The sequence below is a fragment of the Centroberyx gerrardi genome, chromosome 2 (genome assembly GCF_048128805.1).
Source record: "Centroberyx gerrardi isolate f3 chromosome 2, fCenGer3.hap1.cur.20231027, whole genome shotgun sequence".
In the NCBI taxonomy this organism is placed as follows: domain Eukaryota; kingdom Metazoa; phylum Chordata; class Actinopteri; order Beryciformes; family Berycidae; genus Centroberyx; species Centroberyx gerrardi.
Genome location: NC_135998.1, coordinates 9,969,220 through 9,991,672, shown reverse-complemented (window position 1 = coordinate 9,991,672; position 22,453 = coordinate 9,969,220). Strand labels below are relative to the sequence as shown.

The 22,453-nt window shown below is 40.6% G+C and overlaps 1 protein-coding gene across 1 annotated transcript in view; it reads left to right on the top strand.

Moving 5' to 3' along the window:
* Positions 1–260: 260 nt before the first annotated feature.
* Positions 261–22,453, top strand: part of cacna1bb (calcium channel, voltage-dependent, N type, alpha 1B subunit, b) — a 177,019-nt gene continuing 154,826 nt past the window's right edge. Inside the window, exons 1-6 of the mRNA XM_078286375.1 lie at positions 261–367; positions 1,736–2,033; positions 7,159–7,164; positions 7,857–8,135; positions 10,333–10,438; positions 12,946–13,085. Of these exons, the coding sequence (XP_078142501.1) occupies positions 307–367; positions 1,736–2,033; positions 7,159–7,164; positions 7,857–8,135; positions 10,333–10,438; positions 12,946–13,085 (890 nt within the window). The 5' untranslated portion in view covers positions 261–306. The remainder of the gene's footprint in view (positions 368–1,735; positions 2,034–7,158; positions 7,165–7,856; positions 8,136–10,332; positions 10,439–12,945; positions 13,086–22,453) is intronic.

The window sequence follows — 22,453 nt, the reverse complement described above, 5'->3', positions numbered from 1 at the left end:
AGACGATGATTGCTCCCTTCCTGATTACCAGGGCGGACAGAGAAAACGGAGTTGATAATTAAATCAGAGAAATTTCTCCTTGAGCATTGAAGACATTTGGTCTGATAACAAGGTTCTTAACTGGCAGGACAGGAAACAGCCTTTCCGCATTCCAAGGTGGGAAAACCGAGGCTTGTTTTTGTGCCCCTCTCCGTGTGCCTAAAAGGGTGCCTACCTCCTGCAAGCAGCCATACATGCAGTGTGTGAGCTTCAGATAGTCACTTTACTTAGCATTTCATTGTTATATTGGATTTATCCTGGTGCAGTATGCAGAGAACAGTTCCTCACAACTCCAGATGGGCAGAGAGGCGATCGACTGTGGTTTATGGTAGGTTTGCTGTCTGAAGTTGTCTGGACTTCTTCAGGTCCAGTTCAACACCTTATTCTGTCACTTCCCCTTCTTTCTCACTCCTGCGTTCAGCATACACATTTCCAGAAAATCTCTTGTTATTTCCCTTTTGTGGCTGCCCTGTTTTAATAACCAACAGTGCTGAAGCCATTTGATTCTGACTGCTGGTCCTTTGGCTTATTGGTCTCCTAAGTCGTGAATATTTAATTTCCCATGTAAATATATCACATATGATTGTTCATTTGTGTACCTATTGTGTTCAAATATCCAATTTGCATCTGTTTTCTGTGGGGAAACGAGGCCCGATTCACATTGTGTATGCGCCAATAAGGAGTTGAAGCTTGCCAATTTAGGTTCACTCAGAACAGCAAGGCAATTAACCTTCGGCAACAAAGCCCTATGACCATGCAGGTGTTGACAACATAAATCTTAAATTGGTTAAGCCAGTATTACACTGAGAGCAAGAAATTTTGCCTTACAGCCTGTGAATTCCCTACAGTGGCTCATCTAGATTGGATGCACAAAGTCTGTAGACGGCCCAACATGTGGAGCCCCTCACCATACATAATATCTGAGTCCACAGGCTCTCTGGTGGGGGTGGTGGTGGGGGTGGGGGGGCGGGGGGGGGTGGTAAGAGGTACAGTCTTACACTTCCAAAACACTATGTGTAGTTTGCTTGAGGTCTTTCAGACTCCAGGGATGAGCTTGGGACAAATACTACTTTGTTTTAGAAGAGAGTCCACAGGTTGAAAACTGGGCAATCAGCTGAGGTATATGCACCAGAGTTGGGGCCATTCATGAATTGAACTGAGAATGCAGAGTAAATTTAAGTTAAATTCCTGGAGTTGGAATTGCAACGAGCTCTAATGAAACAGAATTGGAATAGAATTGGAATGACAGGAAACAGAATAGAATTACACTAACTACCATTAAATTCCACTTCTAATAGAGTCTGTCTTGACTTGCTAAACATTGTAAATCAAACAGTATTAATCAAATAAACTAATCAAATACATTCAGTCATAATGTATGTATTACGATTACATGTTCTGCATCAAATACCATCTGAAAGGAACCTTTAACATGTTATTATATTCAGTATTGATGATATATAACACTATGTGTAATCTCAGATATGTGGTAAGAAAAAAACAAAAACAAAAACATGGAATTTCATTGAATTGAATTCAACTTCCTGGAATTCCAATTCAATTCCAATTCTGTTTCCTGTAAGTTTTTCAATTTCAGTTCTTCATTCATGAATTGACCCTGACCCTGACATGCACACAGATCAAACATACACATTTACAACCTTCTGATTTCTGCTGCCTATCTTTAATGTAACAGCCGTGCGCTCAGCCACATTCAACTCCTGGAAGATGCTCACCTTGGGTACAGAATACGGCACGTGGGCTCAGTCCCCCAAGAGGCTGTGTCGGCGGCAGGGGCTGGTCGGTGAGCTCGTGGAAGAGGAAGACTCCTGCGTCGACGCTGACCTGTCGTGGAGAGTCGGGGAGACAAACACGCTGCAACATTATGACACCGTGTTGCAACTCGACGGAGTGTCCAGACCAGGAAGGAAAGACGGTGTGCGTCAGATCATTAGAAAGCACGAGGCCCTGAACAGCACACCGTGGTCCAGCGGGTGAGCGCAATTTCTCTGTGTGTGGCATATGTGAAGAAACTATCTCCAAACTGCTAAAAATAACAAATAAACAGACAGACAGATAGACAACTCGTGTGGGACAGTGATTGGATGATTGAATTAGCCCCTTCCTTGGATCCTACATCCAGCACAGGTGTCGCTATGAATAAACAAACTATTTACAATTTTGGTGTTTTCCACAAGAATGTAAGACATCGGCCTTTAGGCTTTCATAAATCATTCTTGAATCCTCACAACAATTCAACACAAACTTGGTATCACATTAAAGCATGACATGGAATTTCATAATTTAACCTTTTAGTGTTTGCAGCGAATAAATCCAGAGGGTTAGAGGGTTTTCTATATTAGGCTACCCCCTCTGGAAGATGTGCCTTCTCTATTCCACAAAGTTTTAGAGTTGTAATATCATGCCTTGCATCGTTAAAATGTGCTGCAACAGGATCATTTCTGTCGTTTCTGCGAATGGAGCTTCTATGTTCACTTATGTTGTTTTAGTAGACGAGTCTTACCAACATAGGCTAAAACAACATGGGCATTTAATTATATAAATGACATGAGATCTATTGCAGGAAATTATATCATTAATGGCATATTTCTTTCCAGTAAGAGGGTGTGCAAAAAATTGCATTTAGTCTACATAGTCTACATTTGTAACTTCCATTTGGGAGAGGTTTCAACAGACTGAGTAGGTTCCGGACCTGGTTTTGGTTTTGTCAAGGCATGTACTAGTTTGTCTCTGAGGCTCCATCCTCTTCTATAGATCATTAATGGGGTTTTCAAATCAGGAGATACTGATGGATCTGACGACAAAATATACCAATGTTTCCTTATGGCTGTACTCAGGTTTCTAGGCATTAGGTGTGTAGGTGGTAGTAAACATCACAGAATGCTCTAGAATTAGTCAGATGGCTAAATGAAAAAGACCACAATTGAAGGTTCACTATGGAGTATGATATTAAAAGAGAACACTTTCTAGATATGTGGGTAGAAAAGAAGGCAGGGGCTCTAGAAACATCTTTATACAGAAAGGATACTGATAGGAATACCCTACTTGCAGCCAATAGATACCATCCCACACATCTAAAAAGAGGGCCGCCCAGAAGCCAATTCTTTAGGCTTAGAAGAATCAGTCACAGTATGGAGAAATCAGAAGAGATTAAACAAAAGATTTCTGGACAGGGGTTTCCCTCATCAGTGGATAGATGAAGCTTTCAATGTGGCACTAAACAAACCCAGAGGTGAATTGTTACAAAAAAGATCTTTGAAAATAAAAGAGCATTCTGTGATGTTTACTACCACCTACACACCTAATGCCTAGAAACCTGAGTACAGCCATAAGGAAACATCGGTATATTTTGTCATCAGATCCATCAGTATCTCCTGATTTGAAAACCCCACTAATGATATATAGAAGAGGATGGAGCCTCAGAGACAAACTAGAACATGCCTTGACAAAACCAAAACCAGGTCTGGAACCTACTCAGTCTGTTGAAACTTCTCCCAAATGGAAATTACAAATGTAGAGGATGTGCTTAATGTAACAACATGCTAAAATGCTATTTTTTTTTTACAGACCCTCTTACTGGAAAGAAATATGCCATTAATGATATAATTTCCTGCAATAGCTCTCACGTCATTTATATAATTAAATGCCAATGTTGTTTTAGCCTATGTTGGCAAGACTACTCGTCTACTAAAACAACACATAAGTGAACATAAAAGCTCCATTCGCAGAAACAACACAAGTTATCCTGTTGCAGTATAGAGTAGAAAAAGGCACATCTTCCAGTCAGAGGGGGTAATATAGAAAATATTTAAACAGAAGAGAAGTCTTCTGGATTTATACCCTGCAAAAACTGGCACCTAAAGGGTTAAATGATGAAATTCCATGTCATGCTTTAATGTGATACCAACTTGGTGTTGAATTGTTGTGAGGATTCAAGAATGATTTATGAAAGCTGAAAGGCCGATGTCTTACATTCTTGTGGAAAACACTATTTGTAAATAGTTTGTTTATTGATATATGTAACTAGTGACACCTGTGTTGGATGTAGGATCCAAGGAGGGGGATAATTCAATCAGCCAATCACTGTCCCACATGAGTTGAGAAAGGGGTGGAGTACAAGAACAGTGTGCGGGATTCTTTCTACTAAGAAGGATGCTATACAAATAACGCTGCATAAAGTCTCTATATGAATATTAGTGTGATACCCATAGGAGATAAAAACACCATACAATAAGGTCACTATAAACTCAGACTCACAAGCCCGTATGGGAATAGGCCTATAATAGTGATTTTTTTTTTCATAGGGATCTTATTTTGAAACAAAACTTTTCATGTCCACAACAGTTTCTTCAGCAATGTCGACACAAGACTAGTCAGAGGATTCTGCCCTGTTATGAATTTACTGTCAAAATAAAAATCCTCCAACTATGCAACGTTTACCTTCCATTTTCATTGTAGTACATCAGCTCAGCCACCAGATGGATCCTCAGTCATTTCTGGAGTTATTTCATTTATGATTTGGCTGAAGTAGCCTCACACAGTGCAAAGTGTAAGACATAGGCTACAATGCATAGAATTAATAATGGTAACAGATTTTAAAATAGAATTAAACAGTGGTTTATAGACAATAGAGCAGTAATAAATTAAAATCCAATTACCAGAACAATAATATCAATCTGTAAGTATATAAGTTATGCACATTGAGCTAGTGTGACATAGGTCTGAATGCAGCTGAAGAGAGGGGAGAGTGATAATTATCCAGAAGTGCATTGGTCTGGTGCCATGAGGGAGTTAGACAGAGTATAATACATTTATTACATTAGGAGAACCTACGTTCATGAGGCTGAAAAGGATCAAAGTGTGCAAAGTCTGAAGTTGCAAAGGGTTGACAGACACTGTAGGCCTAAATTGCGCGGAAAAAAAGCTTGCTTAACAATAAATGGTATAGTAATGAAAGGTTTTGCTCCAACTTGAGATATCTACCATTTGAAAAAAGTGACATATGCCTTTACAAAATGACTGACAGCACAGAATTCAAACAAATCATGGCGCTTAATTTATGTTTATTGGTAACTTGTGTCCTTGTATGACAAAGTGAAACAGTCTTCAGAGCTTAAGTGTGGAGTTATCATCTAATAAGCTTCTGGTAATGTTTTTATCCCTAAAATACATATATAGCATTTTGGAAATGAACTCTTTAAATATTAACAGGAAATGACTCACACCTAATAAAGCTCTGCACCAAGTTATGACCCGCAGCAAGCAGAAAATGTACTTTTCTATCTGGCTGTTCAGAAAATGTACCTTTCTATCTGGCTGTTGAAATTTGTAGCCTAATAAAGAATGTGTTTAAAATCACAGAAAAGGGAAAATGTTTGGGCTGGGTGAAAGCAAGCATTGGGTCATAATACTATACTAAAAAGTCAAAATGTTCCTAATATTAACATCATCTACTGTAAACAGCTTGCCATACACAACATTTTCCAATTGTAATTGATGTTCTAGTATAATTGCCTGAGTTACAATAGTGTATGAACCCCATTGGCCACCATATATCTTATGTCAGTCAGAGTGAAGATGGCATAAACACGGGCTCTCATTAGCTGCCCATGATAGATGACTTGCCATTGAAATGCAAAATAAGATTTTTTTTTCTCAAAATTATCAAAACAATGTGAGTCTATGCCTGTGAAGATAGTATAGTAAAGTATCATTTTTATTATTTGTAATCTCAACAACAACAACAATAATATGTTTATTTTTGATGCAGTTATATTAAAAATACATGACAAGAAAAGTAAAAAGACAATAAAAATTAAGTAAAAGCTCATTTCCATTATCATACCAGTATGTTGAAATTGGATTTACGTTTTTAAAGTGAGAATTCATAAATGGAATGAATGGACTCAAAATGTATGGATGCAATGTTCAAAGCCCAGTGATTCAGCAAGAACAAGTCTGATCACATTGTAATTTGATTTACAGAATATGCCTTATATACCAAGTGAAAAAATGTGTTGGTCAGAAACAGGCTTCTCGAATTGCATTAGATTTACCAAAGCTCCTATGTACTCCTATTCATTGTTTAGATAAAAGCCCTCTAATTGAAGAAGTAAAAGCAGTATAAAAAGTCAAATAATACAAATAACAGGAGTGCTGAAAATTGATCACAATTCACAATTGGCCATTAGTCTGTTTGGAGTCTATTTGGATGAGCACAGAGGAAAACAACACTGATCAGAAGTCACAATCCACAAAGTAAAGAGTATTTCCTTAGTGATGAGGTACAGTGGTGATGGGGTCTGTGTTTGGGTTCAGTCCTGATGTGAAGAATATGCTTTAATGTTTTAGATTCAACAACTAATACACACTATAATAAGAAAATATATATACTATTTCTGCATTATGTATGCCACCAGAGGACTCCTGTCTGTGAAATTGGCTATATGAACTACCTTATATCAATTGTCCCATTACATAAACCAAACTAAACTAAACTAAACATGTCATTGGCCAGTAAGATTTGCCATTAGTTCTAGTTTGGTGACTAGCTTTCACTTAAACACTGCAAAAAAATATTGACCCTATAACAAGGCATTTCATTTAGTATTCAGTCTTAAAATCTTATTTTTCCTAAAACGAGTGCAACAAAATCTGCCAGTGAGGTGAGATGTAATTACTGTCTAATATATATAAACTTGTTGCAAGTATTCATTCAAGTCAAGTCATTCAGTCATATTTATTCTGCCTCGTTCCAAGATATTGTCTCTCCAAAATTGCTTAAACCGAAAGTGAAACTTTATTGGAAGCAATTGGATTGATTTCAACGTCAAGGCAGATTTTTTTTTTGCACTTGTTTTAAGAAAAATATTTTTTTAAGGCTGAATTTGATAGCCAAATGACTTGTTAAGATGGACATTTTTTTTGCAGTGCAGGATGTTGAAGGCGTAGCCTGCTTGACTTCGGATGCTGTCGTCTATCTACTGTTTTATCCACTGTTGAAGCTAAATGAAAGATTGGATAATGCTAATATGACTTCTTTTTGACCCCGGGGCTTTTCTGAACATCATTAGTTTACAGTCTCTTATATTCAGCCAGCAGCCGGTGAGCGCTTCTGTGCGCTCGAGTTACCGATAGGCTAATTTTGGTCACATGCGCTCCTTCTTAGTCTACTGAGGATTTGCTATATAGCCTACAGCCCCCATACAGCGAGCGATCAAACAGAAATCAGAGGACAATGGATCGTATTGGATTTGCTTGTTTTATTATTGCCGTCATTTGAAAAGAAAAAGTGAGATTTCAGAGTGTTTTCTGGCGTTCCCACTCCTTTTGGCTGGCATCCTGAACGTTACGGGCGAGTTTCAACTGGTGTTTCGATGCTGACATGATGCTGTCAGTGGTAGACAGAAACAAGCTTGCTTTGCTGATCTAATTTTCTTCCAGCGTGATATTTCTCCGGTCAGAGCCCGGCTGGTATGGATGTAATAGCCTATGTGAAGTGAATTGTTCATTTTTTTTATTAGATTGGCTGAAGTGCACTCTGAAGGTTATTCCGTCTAGCTACAAACTTTATTTTCTTATCATTTTAATTTCATGGAAGATGAGTGAATGGAGAGGATCAAGAGAACAGGATTTTCGATGAAGCAATGTTATTTTTCGTGTCCAAACGCAGCGTTTTTCATGAACACCAAATGCTAAGCTGTGGTTTGGATGAAGTGTGTTTGTTGTGATGCGTCTCCCCTCCATTTCCACTGACACCAGTTTGGATTTTCCTTTTTGGATCTGTGCGTTTCCAGAATGGCTCGCTTCGCAGAAGATCTACCCACCCGCTATGGAGGAAGTGGAGGTGGTGGAGGAAGAGGCGGACCGGGCGCCGGGAGAGGGGGAGCCCGGGGTGGCGGTGCTCCGGGGGGCCAGAGGATGTACAAGCAGTCGATGGCCCAGAGAGCCAGGACAATGGCTATATACAATCCTAACCCCGTCAAACAAAACTGCTTCACTGTCAACCGGTCCTTGTTCATCTTTCGCGAGGACAATCTCATAAGGAAGTATGCAAAGCGAATAACTGAGTGGCCATATCCTTCCTTCCCAGTACCACCAAGGGTAAAACGAGGTGCTATCAATCGCGTTTGCATAACCTATCTGCCCTTGCTTGGCAAGCGCACACGGTGGTTGTAGGCTGTATCAGAAACACGCCACAGCCTGTATTTATTAAGCTATTTGCAAGTTTACACACTGATTTGGATTATATTTCATCCCTGCTTTCTACTAGTTAACCTGAGAGTCGATACTGACAAGCCTGTAATCTCTGTCAGGTTGTCAAAACCTACCCGGGCTGTTGAATGACCATTTATTTTCGCATGTGGAGTAGTGCCCCTCTTTATTTCTCTGAGCGCAACAATGAATGCACCTGTCGCTCCGCTTCTTATCTCTGTTGGACACGAGACAAGGCGCTTTATCAATAGATACAGGCAGTGAAAAGACTCGACAAACGTTTTACAATGTCCACATATTGGGACGGTGTCTATTCTAAACCTGATTTATAGGCTTTAGTTAGGCGTCTACATCGACAGGCAAGTTCTTTTGTCAAGATGTCAGCTGTAAACAGTCTATTGGATATGCAAACCGAGCCCTGCGTTGTAGTTAATAATGATCAAACATCGCTATTGATTTACCCAAATAGGATTCAATGAGAAGCTGTGTGCGTAAAGGGGCAAGGACAGCTCAGAGTCAGTGCCGTTCCGTTGTCGCTACTTCCCTGTATTCTCGCCGCCTCCCTCCCCTTGTCTTCTCGAGTCATGCAATTATTTTAAAGAGCCTCGTGCTTGTGCCGTCCTTTTATTTTACTGTATGGTAAGGCGAGAGCTCAGTGAGTTGGAGAGACCGCTGCTCCAAGGTTACAGCTACGCCTCGTTGTCTTAGTTGGGAGCCCTCTCCATGGTGCTGAAGTCGCCCACGCTCACCGCTCCACGCCACTCTTTCAACACTGCAAAAAATGTCCACCATAACACGCCATTTAGTCTCATACTCGGGCTTAAAAATCTTATTTTTCTTAAAACAAGTGACAACTTCTGCCAGTGGGATTCCGTGATCCCTCTTGTTTCCAATGCAGTTTCACTTGGGATTTTTTTTTGTAGGAAAAAGTGTCAATATCTTGAAGCAAGGCAGAATCAGGGAGATCACTCCACTAGCAGCCCATGAAGAAACTTGACATTTCATTTGAGTAAAATTTGGAGTTGATTTGCACTGGAAACAAGTGAAACTATCTGACTTTATTAGCAGATTTTGTTTTTCACTCGTTTTAAGAAAAACAAGATTTTTAAGACTCAATTGTAGATTAAGATGAATATTTTTTGCAGTGAAATGGCTAAGACTGGAAAGCCAGAGGGCGTATGACAAACGCGACCAGACAGCTGGATCTGCTCTGTGGGCGACAGTGAGAACAACATTCGCTCAAATGTAATCTAATAACAATGGTTATCAATTTATCCGTGCCCTCTATGAGTTGATATGAGTTGATGCAGCCTTTCCCTTCTCCACAGGACCACATTAAAAAAGAGCCACAGTAAAGAATAAATACAAACAATCCCAGTTGAAACAGTGAAAGCAGCATATAGCGTTTAAAATTCACTATTTGTCAGCAAATTGGTGTCGCGGTTGCATGATCAAAGCCGTTGGGTGTCTCATGGGTAAATTATTCTACATCTTGGCTTTAATGGTTACAAGGCTCCTATCCCCTTGCGATTCATAGGCCTTCAATAGGCCTTGACCCGCGGGGAATGACCCGGTAAAAATGGATTGCAGAATGAGCCAACCATTGAAAATGGTTTGAAATGGTCAACCATCTGGAAAGATCGTGAGCGCAAGTATAGGATGCTTTCTTTCTAGAAAGGCTTCCACCAGAGCATGATGGAAAGTTTATGCTTTAGTGGAAATAATGTGCTAGGATTAGAGTTTAATGGGATGCGTCAGCAACATGCAGAATCATTTCTTTCTCTCTACAGTTAGATGTTGTTTACAATCACTGGGCACCATTACAGCAATTAAATTCATTTCTAAGACTAAAATGGGTTGCCAACAATTAACTAATTGCACCATCCTTCACTATGCCCACTATACTCATTATAGACCAGGCAAAATCACTTTCTTTATTTGATTCTGATGGAAAAGCAGGTCTTCACGCATAATATTGAGACTGTCATTCATGAATTATCTGTGAACTGAAATCAAATGAATGAAACTATACTTTTAACTGCTCCTTAACCCTCACACTCCATTTGAGTACATGATCCTGGCCACAATCATCGCCAACTGCATCGTCCTGGCCCTGGAGCAGCATTTACCTGCCAGCGACAAGACACCGATGTCAGAACGCCTGGTAAGTGTTTCAACACTCCCTTCTTTGACGGTTACTTTCTTACACAACAGACACAAACAGGTAGACGGATAAAAGATAGATACCCTTCCTTCAGTAGAGCAGAGTGAAAAGGCTACCACTCCAGCCTTTTACTTCCAGCCCCTACTGTGTCCCAGTCATGCAGTCAGGGAGCCAGGGAGTTGACCCGCAGCAGACCCCGCTGCTCCAGCTCAAGTAGGAGCAGCACCCATCCCTCATTAGGACTTGGGATGCCCCGTTAGTGTGCATCTCTGTCTTTTTCTCCCCGCTCCCATCTTGTAAGTCAGCAGAGCCTCTCAGCAAGATAGCTTTGATCCCCCGCTCCGGCTCCTCGTTCCCCCAGCTGCTCACACATGCGCTCAGTTTAAACCGACATTTGAACTCTGCCAGTCGCGCTGTGCAGCTAACCAGTCTCAGAGAGAAGCCGAAGAGACTGCTGTATGGGGAGGTCAAGTTGCATTTACTGCCATCTGTACTAGAAAAAGAAGAAAAGAAAAAAAAAAGATTTGTAGAATACACAAAGCTGCATTGTTCAGCACTTTGCTCGTTCTTGAGGGTATTGTAGCTCTGGGGAGTTTGTCTCAAAATAGAGAGGCAGAGAGACTTACAAGGCGCAACAGCTTGATGTGATGAGGTCAATGAGTTCCTCTCATATTCAGCCACCTGCTCCTGTTCAAAAATTATCCTAGCGATTGTGATGCAAATTCAGCAGTAGAGATGTTGCAACTAGGAAAACAAAAGGTAGCATTCAGCACCTGAGAAAGTGATTAGTGTGGCAGCACAAAGGAGAAAACAAGGATCCTCTCCCCGCCTCCTCCACCTTGAGGATGTAATACAACAAGCATCCTTTTAATTAGAACAAGGGATCAGCTATTATTTATGAAGCTCTGTAAACAGAGTAGGAGGCGTGCTGTAAGTGGAGGCGATGATAGAAGCTAGTCAACAAGAGTATTTCAGATCCATCGCGGGTGTTTAGCGCCGCGGTCCTTGGGGATTTCCCCTGCCGTCTCCTGAAAGCCATGTAGATGGAGCATATATAATTCAAGAGCATTTTAGATGTATACATAATAGATGTTAACACACTAGCAGTACCAGCAACATTATTCATGTATCCAGGGAACCCTCCAGCCCTGTCATTACACACGGCATTCAATTGTTTTGCCTATGAATCCTCTTTTTATAGCAGACTAAGATGAGTATATATCTCACTGAATGGCTGTCAGTATTCTCCATACATGGCAGGCTCATGCAAGCTTCATCTGCGCTTGCTGGCAAGCAGCAGCAGCAGCGCCTGCTCATCTGCTGCTCAACAACAAAACTCTTATTATTTTACCACAACCACAGCAACAGTAACTCTCATCCAGCATATCTATTATCACTGGGTTGTTCACTGTTGTTAGATTTAACCTCGGCACTATAGAAAAGGTCACATATCTTATAGCATTGTGCTCACGCCTGTCAAACTGGTTTATGTGATTATTTATGTTGGGGGTTGGGTGATGTTGGGTGATGTTGGGGGCTGGGGACACTTGTCAGGTGGTAGTATGTAGAGAGCGAGAGAGAGCGAGCAAAGGGAGAGAGAGGGAGGTTAGTGTAGGCGTGAGATATCCTCTGCTAGTGGCCCTGTGCAGCGCCCCGGGCTCCTGCTGATATTAATGGAGGCAAAGGAAAAAGTGTCATGTCATACGCGCCTGATCCAGCTCACTGACTCTGAACAAGACCGAGGGTTAACCCAGCCGCAGTGCAAATGGGCTTTGATCAAACGATGGTGCACTATTAAAGTCCCCAGTATCTTTAATGGTGACCTCATGCTGCACAAGTAGGCGCAAATTTAAATTTCTCACTCATAAAACCATCTGATTTTTGGACAATCCCGCCCCTCCGCACCCCTCCCATCAAAAAAAATTGCCTTTCTCTCCCTGACTCATATTCCATTGGCTTAGACTTTTGAATGATCCCTCACTGTGTTATGTCCCGCCCCAACATCCTGTTTTAACAGGAAACGCATCATATCCAGGAAGTAAAGATGCTGTTTCATGTGCTCTTTAAGTTGTCCGATAGTGCCTAACTCAATCATGTCCATGTGAAATTTTGACAGGTCTATAGATTTTATGTAAGACACCGTCATCATATAATGTTTTTTTTTAATTTTGTACATAGTGATCTGCCATTAATGGAAGTCAGACCTTTTATTACATAAGTGTAAATGCATTAAATGTGTAGCCTTAAAGCTCTATTGATTTACCACGGCCCTCAAGATCATGCTCTGTGTGTGTATATTTTTCTTTTCACTGCATTTATTCTCCTTTCATCCACGGAGGAGAGCTCCAGTGCCTCCACCGCCTCTGTTCATGTCGGCTCAAGAAGTGAAAGGAGCCATCTTCCTTTCTGTCCATGCTTCATTAACCACTCTCTTACCTCTAACAAAAAGATCTCCCTCTGTCTCCCTCGTCCTCTCTCTCTCTCTCTCTCTCTCTCTCTTTCTGTAGGACGACACAGAGCCCTACTTTATTGGAATATTCTGTTTTGAGGCCGGCATTAAGATCATCGCCCTGGGCTTTGCATTTCACAAAGGCTCCTACCTCCGCAACGGCTGGAACGTAATGGACTTTGTGGTCGTCCTCACTGGGTGAGTTCCTCACCCGCTGGGTGTGTGTTGGAGATGGAGGGAATAAGTGAAAGAGTGGCTTCTTTGTGTGTATCTGTGTATGTGTGTGTGCCTCGAGAGAGCCTATTGGAATCACTCCTTTTTCAGTGCAGCTGCCCACAAGCATCTGCATGTTATTCAATGAGTAACACAAACCTGTAAAGATCAGGAGAGTCACATAGAGAAAGTCCTGAAGCACTTGTTGCTTGGGCGATTTTATTTCTGTCATGGATTTCGTTACTGTTGCTGGACCTTGATATAGCATGTGGTTGATATTTTATGATAAATTTCAGACAATTACAGCGATGCAGTGTCCTTTGTGAGATTGAATCTGTTAATTTTCACCTTTGTTAATTGCTATTTTGAGTGTCTGCTTAGCACAATGATTTTCAGCACTTGAAGTAAAGTTGCTACAAATCAACAATAAGTAGAAGTTTGGCAATAGTTTTCCTTATTAGGTAACTGGACTGCCGAGTTATGTGATAGATGCTTTTAGTGTTGGAAGTTCACGCTAGGCTTTCTGTGTGGGACACAGCCAGAATATGCTTTTAGAGTATGGGAGCAGCTCTTAGTGTGGCTCGGACAAGAGTGGCTGCCTGGCAGGGAAGCTGTCAGACTCTGGGGCTTAGGAGAGATGTAATGGCCTGTGCTTCTTATTGTCCCTTGTCAGGCAGGAGTCATGAAAAGTCAACGATGGAGTAGTGTGGTCGGGTCAAAGTGTGATTCCTAACGGTGTTTTAACTCATGCCGGACTAAAACGTTGTATGAAAGGCAGTTGCAGTGCTACTTCTGTACTCCTAACCCTTGTTTGGCATCTAGAACACTGATAGCATGAATGTTTGTGAGTTGTACATTTTGGTGCTCTTGGATGGAAGACTTGTATTTCCAAAAGTCAGCTTTTCAGCAGTTTTCATGGGTTTTGAATGTGTTTCACGGGCCCCAGGGTCATGAAACCTTTTTCCTCTCTGAAAGTCCATATAAACCTTCAGTTCAAGTAAAAACATGAAAACACAAAAAACAACAACAGCACTGATAAGCATATAGTTATCTCCCGTCCCTTTCCTCCCTCCCCTTTTACAAACCTCCTACACCGAGCTTCAGTGGGAAGAGTCAGTTGAAATGTGTCACAGCTTAATGTTTCCTGTCTTCTTTAGCACTGGAAAAGTCACCTTTTGTGTTATGTTTTATTTATTGTAGAGCAATTTGATATCAGTCACCCTTTTGACCACAGCAGCAGTAAATAAGTATACGAAAAAGCCTACCCAATATAAACTATATAGCATGAGTCTTCTTTTTGTTTCATTCCTCAAAGAGACTAAAATCATGCTGTTCTTTTGAGCTGCTTAACGACAACTGTGCAATAGTGCTAGTAAAGCGATGTGTCTTTATCAGTGGTTTCTATGCAATCCAAAAGACCATCTGTGTCATTTTTATTTTAAATTGATCATTTTTTTAGTTTCATTGGGATTTTTTTTTTTTATATCAGTAGACTTATGTAGTTCCACTTTTTACTGCAAGCTTGCTGAGCTACTGCTGGACTATGACTCCATCCCCAAGACTTTTTTTTTTTTTGCTGTCTTTTCAGCTGTCAGAATTTGTAAGGAAGGGCCTAGTATCTACCTGGCTGGTTGAGAGAAGTTAGAGTTTTATTTTTCAGTACTTCAAGTTGGTTCTACTGTAAAACATTCACGAGGGAATTGTCTGCAGTACTGATGCAGGATTGATGCAGGATAAATGTACAATGTTGGACTTCCACAAGGGCCACCACCACATAAGGTGCCTGTCCCAAGGCTTTGGAAAGCTTTGATCAAAGTAGTGTTCAATTTTGATTCAATACTGGCACTAACCAAGCCCCTCCAGTCAAGCTGTGGAAGTGTGTCTTCTTGTAGCATCTCTCTTGTATCACACTTCACTGCCCAAGGGAACCAGGAGCCACAAAAACACGCCGTCATGCCGTGTTAGAGATACACTTCTCCCTGGTGCAGTTGGTGCTGATAAATGGCTCCTCCTTTGCTTCGTTAAATTTACGAGCAGAGAGATATTGTACCGCCTTGGTGGTATATGGGGTCTAGATTGGATTTGTGGTGTAAATAATGGCTATTCCAGCAAGTCAATAAACAAATAAATCAAGGTGGATATTGAATGAGGTACAGGATGAAGATTGCAAAGAGGGAGTGGTTGGGAGAAAGATGGAGAAAGATAAGAGCATAGATGGGAATGAATAGATGTAGATTCTGCAGACTCCTTTGTGAATGAACATTTAAATTTTAATTTATATTCTGCACATTTTTAGCCGACCAGGGTGACTTAAAATGAAAGCACCTTAGAATACGCTTCATTTCCTAGATTACCAGTAGTATGAGCAATCAAAAATAAGTTTCACAAGGGCTGCAAAATACATGTAACAAATATCCCTGTGTCCTTATAATAATCGTGTGTGATAGAGAAGTCAAACACACACACACACACACACACACAGTAGAGTTTTAAATTAAGAGTTCACCGTGCTTTTGCAGCCTCTGTGCAAATTGCATTTTTCCTCAGTGTATTAAAATATTTCTTCTTCTTTTCTAGTTATGTCCATCCATAGCCAGCACCTTAACAATTCAGTAGTGCCTTCTGTGGTTTTTCTCTCAGGTTGGACTTTCAATCACCTTCATGGTTTAAGTGCAATTATTGGGATGAGCGGCTCCTACGTCTGTGTTTTAAGGACTGTTCCTCCTTTTGCCCTCTGTAGTCCAGACAGGGGTGGAGCAGCCTGAGGGCACGAATTAGTGATTGTAATGAGAGTTAAGGAGGGTGAAAATGACGAAATGATGGTCGAGTGATAGTGAAAACCTTTTGGTTAGAGAGAGAGAAAAAGAGAGCGAGAGAAATGAGAGAAAGAGAGAGACCCACAAACTAAAACCGACTATAGTTGGAAATTGTGGACTCCATTTGTAAAGAGAATGACTGATCATGCATACTGATCTGCAGCCAAAAATTGTTCTCCAAATGCAGGATAATTAATCAAGAGTGACTGGTTAGGGGTTTTATTGATCTCATTGGTCAGATATCTAATTTAGGCTGCACTATGAAAAATTTTGGCTACGTTATGAAAAAGGGGAAATAAATAATCAGACGTTTGAAATTAAGACATATTCAGTTCTGCAATATGAATCAGCTTATATTACACAAGCCATTAAGTCAATAGTGTATCTTTATCATTTCTCCACTTTACTTAGAATCAGTGTTAGTATCTGCGATGTCAGCCTCTTCTCCAAACCCAGTGCTTTAACCTTGGGCTAATTATGTCGATACAGCCATCCAATCCTAATGAAAGAGTCTAAATGATAGTGTAGCTGGAGGCAGTGGCAGACCTTTAATCTGTCCTGATCAGGCATTAGGAGCTCCTAATAAGAGAATAAATCTGTCCTTGTTGCCAAAGGCCTAATCAATAGAATGCCGAGCCGGCCGGGCCAGGAACACACTGAGGCCTGATGAGGAGCCAGACACGGCCTATCACACTCTGACTACAACAGCGTCCGTCACATGGAGGAAAGCGGCACGGAGCCTTCTCTGGTTATCACACCAGTTTTGGCTGTAGCGTTTTTACCATTTGCCAAAATGAAGGGAAATGTTCTCAGGAACTGAGTAATGATTGCTGATTGCTTTGAGACAAAATTGTACTATGCGTGGGACTCAGCTGTTTCTAATGTCAGAGGCAGAACTAGATAGGAGTCCACTTAATTTAAATTACAATGTGTGACCACCAGGTTCCCCCAGGTTTCCTTTCTTATTCTGTAGAAATTGGGAGAATGAACCGGTTCAGAACTGAAAAAGAGGAACATAATTTTTGAAGGAATGGAAATGTAACTGGGAACAAAAGTAGCTTCTTACATTTTGGAATGCAGCTATTACTCTGAAAGCCAAGAAAGTGGTTTATAATGTTATATTACTTTCCAACAGTTACAGATTCACATGTAATGGTTCTCTGACAAAAATGTCCCAACAGCAACGATGATAAACATTTCAAACTTTCTACCTTTGCTTCTGATCTGAACTTACTAGCGCTCTACTGGTTTGTGTGGTAACTAAGGGGCGGGTAGTTGTCTAGTCACCGTGGGAACATTATGGTAACCAGCAGAGCAGAAGAAAGTCAAGAATCAAGGACAAGGAAAGAAAAACAGTAGTAGGAAACTCTGAAATGTTTATTAGGGTCCTTGTTTTGGTGGTCTGTATGAAGTTAAAAGGATCTTATCAACCAGTTTACTTTACAGAATGTTAGAAATTGATTGTTCCAGGTTATGTTTCTATTTCTCCAAAAATAATTGTAATTTTCTTTTTTTTCTTTTTTGCCTGACCCAGCTCCTTCCCCTGGTCTTCTAAGACCCAGCACAAAACTGATATTTGAAACTGAGAATTAGTCGATTACTAGTAGATTAATATGTGCACAACATATATATATATTTGCCTCTCTCTATTTTTTTCCTTAGCGTGTGTCAGTCAGGATTGAACGGCTCAGTGTTTCCTCAGTCAGCCTCGCCTGCCTCATGGCCAGAGATAGCCAGCCACTGCTGTTATTGACCAAGGCCTCACATTGCCTTTTACAGCCCGTGCAGACACTATGGCAACCACAATCTAATGCTCCAGGGTTAACTCTCTGAGAGCGATAATCCAACTGTCATCTCCAGGGAAACAAAGCCAGGGCAGTTGTTTTTATTTATTTATCTGTATGTTTGATTCACGGATCCCGCCTGTAAGTGGTCGGGGCGAGAGTCGGTGCTTGTGTCGACTTCAAAGTTCTGATTTCCTTTCATGTGCCTCTCAGGCAATGAGGCTAACACAATAGGAGGCTTCAAAGTAGTTGTAGAGAGTAGAGAGGTAGGGTCACTTTAGCTTATGTCTGTGCCCGACAGCATGAATAAATGCTCCCTTTGAACGTCTGCCAAAATGCTGCTGTCTGATCATGTAGGTTTGACGGCCTTTCCCTCTCCAAGGTCTACAGGTGTGCTTGATATGAGCTGGGGTTGTGCCTGCTCTGTGTGTGTGTGTGTGTATATGTGTGTGTGTGTGTAGGCTGTATATTGCCAGATCTGAGGGCTGTGCGTGTTCCTATGTTACTCACTCCTTCCCTCCCCTTTGTTTTTGATTTCTCACTCCCTCCTGTGAGATGTTGGTAAATCGCACGTACGTTTGCGTGCACAGGCACACACACACACACACACACACACACACACAGCAAAGTATGTACAGTATTGGGATAATGTGTTACTAGAAAGTACTAAGATCACTTTTTTGTGGTAACTAGTAACTGACGCTCTAGGTTACCCTGACATTCAGTTGTATATTGATTTCCCCCCGAACCAATCACTAGTGACTGACATATCCGGCCGCTCTGACGTTACTTCAGTCCGACACTGATGCTGCGCTGCCAGTTAGCCTCTACCATGGTTAGCCAGCGTATTTACCAACTTTATGTCGGCCAATTTTGACAAAAATATCGTTTTTGCAAAGACAAATATGTTGGTTAAGGGGTGATTTAAACAAATCTATTCTGCCGAAATGCCAATGAAAGGCCGTTGCACAAACGATTCAAACTTTAGTCCCGCCCACAAAGGGGCTGATTGGCTCTCTTGTTTCTCCGAGCGAGAACAAGCCGTTGACTAGAGCAACACCAGACTCTCTGAATCGCTCGACAAAATCTGGGGAGTGGGCGGGACACGGTTCAGGAGTCTGGAACCAGGCTAGCTGTAGGTAGGTTTTAGGAGTTGACATTTTGTTTGAATCCAGCAAATGTAATCCCTATGTTCGGTCAAAATAAAAATGCGTAAGATAATATGTCAGAATCTCAGCAATATTGATAGTGCCATTGCGCTGCTTGCTTTCCAACTAAATTTGGTGCTTTGGGCATATGCACTAATTGAGGCAAACTCTGGAGCAGGAGGGCTTTGGTCCTTGTTGTCAATCAGATGTAAAGCTGATTGCCACTGATTCATGTCCTTCAAACTTACCTACCACAGCTGAATGGATTAGTTAGTTAGTTAGTTTTCGAATGTAATCCATATTTATGTCCCACTACCATAGTACATGGTGTGCGGCACATTATGTCGTCATGGTGGCATCTGTCTGTCTGTGTGCTGACACTTTCTTGTGAACACAGTAACTCAACAACACATGACAGAAACTTCATACTGACACCACAGATTTCCCCTATAGAGTAGACAAGCTGATTAGATTTTGGAGCACCTTGCTGCACAAATGTACATATTCATGAGGAAAAACTGATTTTCTTGAAACTACTATAAATCCTTAATGCTTTTAGAAACAGAGTTCATATTAATATAATGTTATGTCAAGGCAAGTATGTTGACATAGAAATATTCCCTAATTAATGCATTAAGTAGCTTGATTTATGACCTCATTAACATCACTGGTTATGTATAATATATCATGGTGAGTATGGCAGAATATTAGGAAGCTCAAATGCCTGAAAATCACTCAACAACATGCTGCTATTTGAAAAAACGCAATCAAAGATAGAAATGAGATTGGCTTACCAATCTCATTTATATCTTCCATTCCATTTTTAAAGAATGATTGGCAACACACTTGGCAGCATAAGCCATATTGCTGGAATGTTTTTTAAATGAGTAAAGCAATAGTACTCTAATGAATCCTTTTGTAAAAAGTGACCTAGTTACTTTTGAAGTTAAGTAATGAAGTAAAGTCACTAATTACTTTTAAAAGTAACTTTTCCCCAACACTACATATGTATTGTATGTTCAGCTTTGTACAGTATATGATTTGATGAACTTTTACTACATCTTATTTGCTCCATATTTCTTTGTCTGTCTCTCTGCTCTTATGATTCATGACTGTGTATTTTTGAAATTAGTTTTGAAAGGATTTCATGGGCCCCACAGGTACGACCTGTACTGCTTACAGGCATACTTACTTTGTTACTTACTTACTCACTTATTTACTTAGTTTATCACTTGCCTTCTTTTTTAGTTACATTATTAATCCTGGGGGAAATGTTTTTTTCAGTTGGACCATGTAGCTTCCTCTACATTGATGTCATTGATTTCTTCCTTTGTATATGCTGCAGTGACAGATGTGGTCGTGTGTGTGGTGGCTGTGTGGTTGGTACAGGCTGTGTTCTTTACTGCCATCTAGCCACCTAGCTAGCTCTCCAGTGTGTACTCTGGCTGAGCGCTGTGTGCTGTGTGCTGTGTGCTGTGTGCGGGTGAGTGCTGCTGATGCAGAACACCACGTTGCCCACATTGTAGCAGGCTGATACCAGCTCTGCTCTGTCTGTTGGCGGGCCACACAAGTCAACTCCTCTCTTCCCACTCACTCTCACACGGGGATGTGATCAGGAATACAAAAATGCAGGAGGAAAAAAAAAACAATAGAAGAGCAGTATGTCCAAACAACTTGAAATCCTGAAAACACCTAAAAAAAAAATCATATTTCTGTTTACTCCAAGTACGTAGCACAAAACTCAAGGCTTTTTTGAAGCTTCATTTTTATTCTTAGTTATAGTGTTACATAAACAATAACATTTGCCTCTGTGTGACAAGGTGATCTTGAACATTCAGAAGAAGAACATTCGTGAAGAGGATCTGTAATATGTATTTAGCAACCATTCCTAGTAGGGCCATTTTTGGATCTTTTGGAACATCTAAGTGAAACACTTTCTGGATAGCTTGTTATACCTGATCCCAAAAGGCTTTCAGCTTTAGACAACACAAGAATGAATGGGTGTAGTTTCCCACCTGCATTTCACAGTTTCTCCAACACCTGCTAGAGCATTAGGCATCCATTTCCACTGTAATATATGCTGTTCCAAAGTATATAGTAATAATCCATTTGAATTCCCTACCAGGTGTGCCTCTGAACATATTTCCTCCTATGTATCCAGTAATATTTATTCTTGTATTTCAGCCTCTCATTCATCTTTAATGTGTTCAGAGTTAGTTTAGTTCATACACAAAAACATTCCATATAAACTGGAAATTATCCTCTCTGCTACATTTCCCCTCTTCAGGCCAATCGGAACATTTCTATTGCAGTAGGCTTTACAACTTTGTCCAGCTATTTATGCAGAGTTCAAAAGTGTTAAATGCCTGAACAAATCTGACCTCGGAAGGCCAAATTCATTCCTGATCTGCATCTAGGTGGGAGGGTACAAAACCAATAATTGACCTTATAGTAGTTGAAAGCGGGGAAGTGGATCTGTATAAGCCAAATGATAATCTCTTCCATAAGCGTAAAGTAAGTCTTGTCCATACACTAATTTTAATATATTTTACAGAGGCATCTGGCAGCGAAGATAGCGGGTAGTGGCATTGGACATTTCTCATTGTTAAGCTACTGTGTTTCTATGCAATTATTGATCCATGCTGTCATTGGTTTCAACTGAGCAGCCTAAAAGAAGTACCTCAGATCCCAGAGAGCTGGGATTTGGAGAGCTATAATGTTTTGAATCTATGTCTTGTTAGTTTTCCCAACCATTTAAACTGAGAAAGTAGCCAGTTTAACATACTGAATAGACTTTGAGATCACAACAGGGAGCATTTGAAATGGCAAAAGCAACCTAGGTAAAACATGCTCTCTACACACTGTGTAAAGGTCATGGTGAATGTTGAGCAGCACTCTTGGTCATTCTTGATATTCCAATGTTACTGTTGGCATCATACATTTGATATACTGAAGGTTGGATATAGATTACAAGATACTTAATACCTTCTCAGGGCACCAAACCCACTCTTGGTTTTGACATGATGAGGATATTCTATATTATTCCCTATGTCCATATAGCTTGAATTTTGTCCACATTTACCTTATAACTAGAATAGTACCAAAACTGAGTAATTTAGGTGCAGACCTTTTGATGCAGGGTCAGTTATGTAGAACAGGACATCATCTGCATATAATGGCAAATTGTGTTCTTCCCCACCTTTCGCAATGCCTGGTTTGATCCGGCTATATGATAATTGTTACAATTTTGTTGATGTATCTGGCCAAAATTGATGTTAGTACATGCAGGTCACTAATAAGTAAGGATATAGTCCTGTATGATTGGCACTTGGTGGGGTTTTTCCCCTCCTTGTTTTTACACTATTGTTGCATCCTTTCAGTTGTAGGCTAGGGCTTTGGATTCCAGATAATATTGATATGCCCATGGTAGCAGAGGGGAGATCATGTCTTGAAACTTAAGGCTTTGATTCACAAAATGATCACTATAAATAAGATCCTCTATATTTTAGAGTTTTTAAATGATGAACTTGAGGTAGTGTTTTGTTTTGTTTTTTTCCCCAAAATGAGTATATAGTGTTTTGTAAGTGAACTCTTCAAATTTCAAA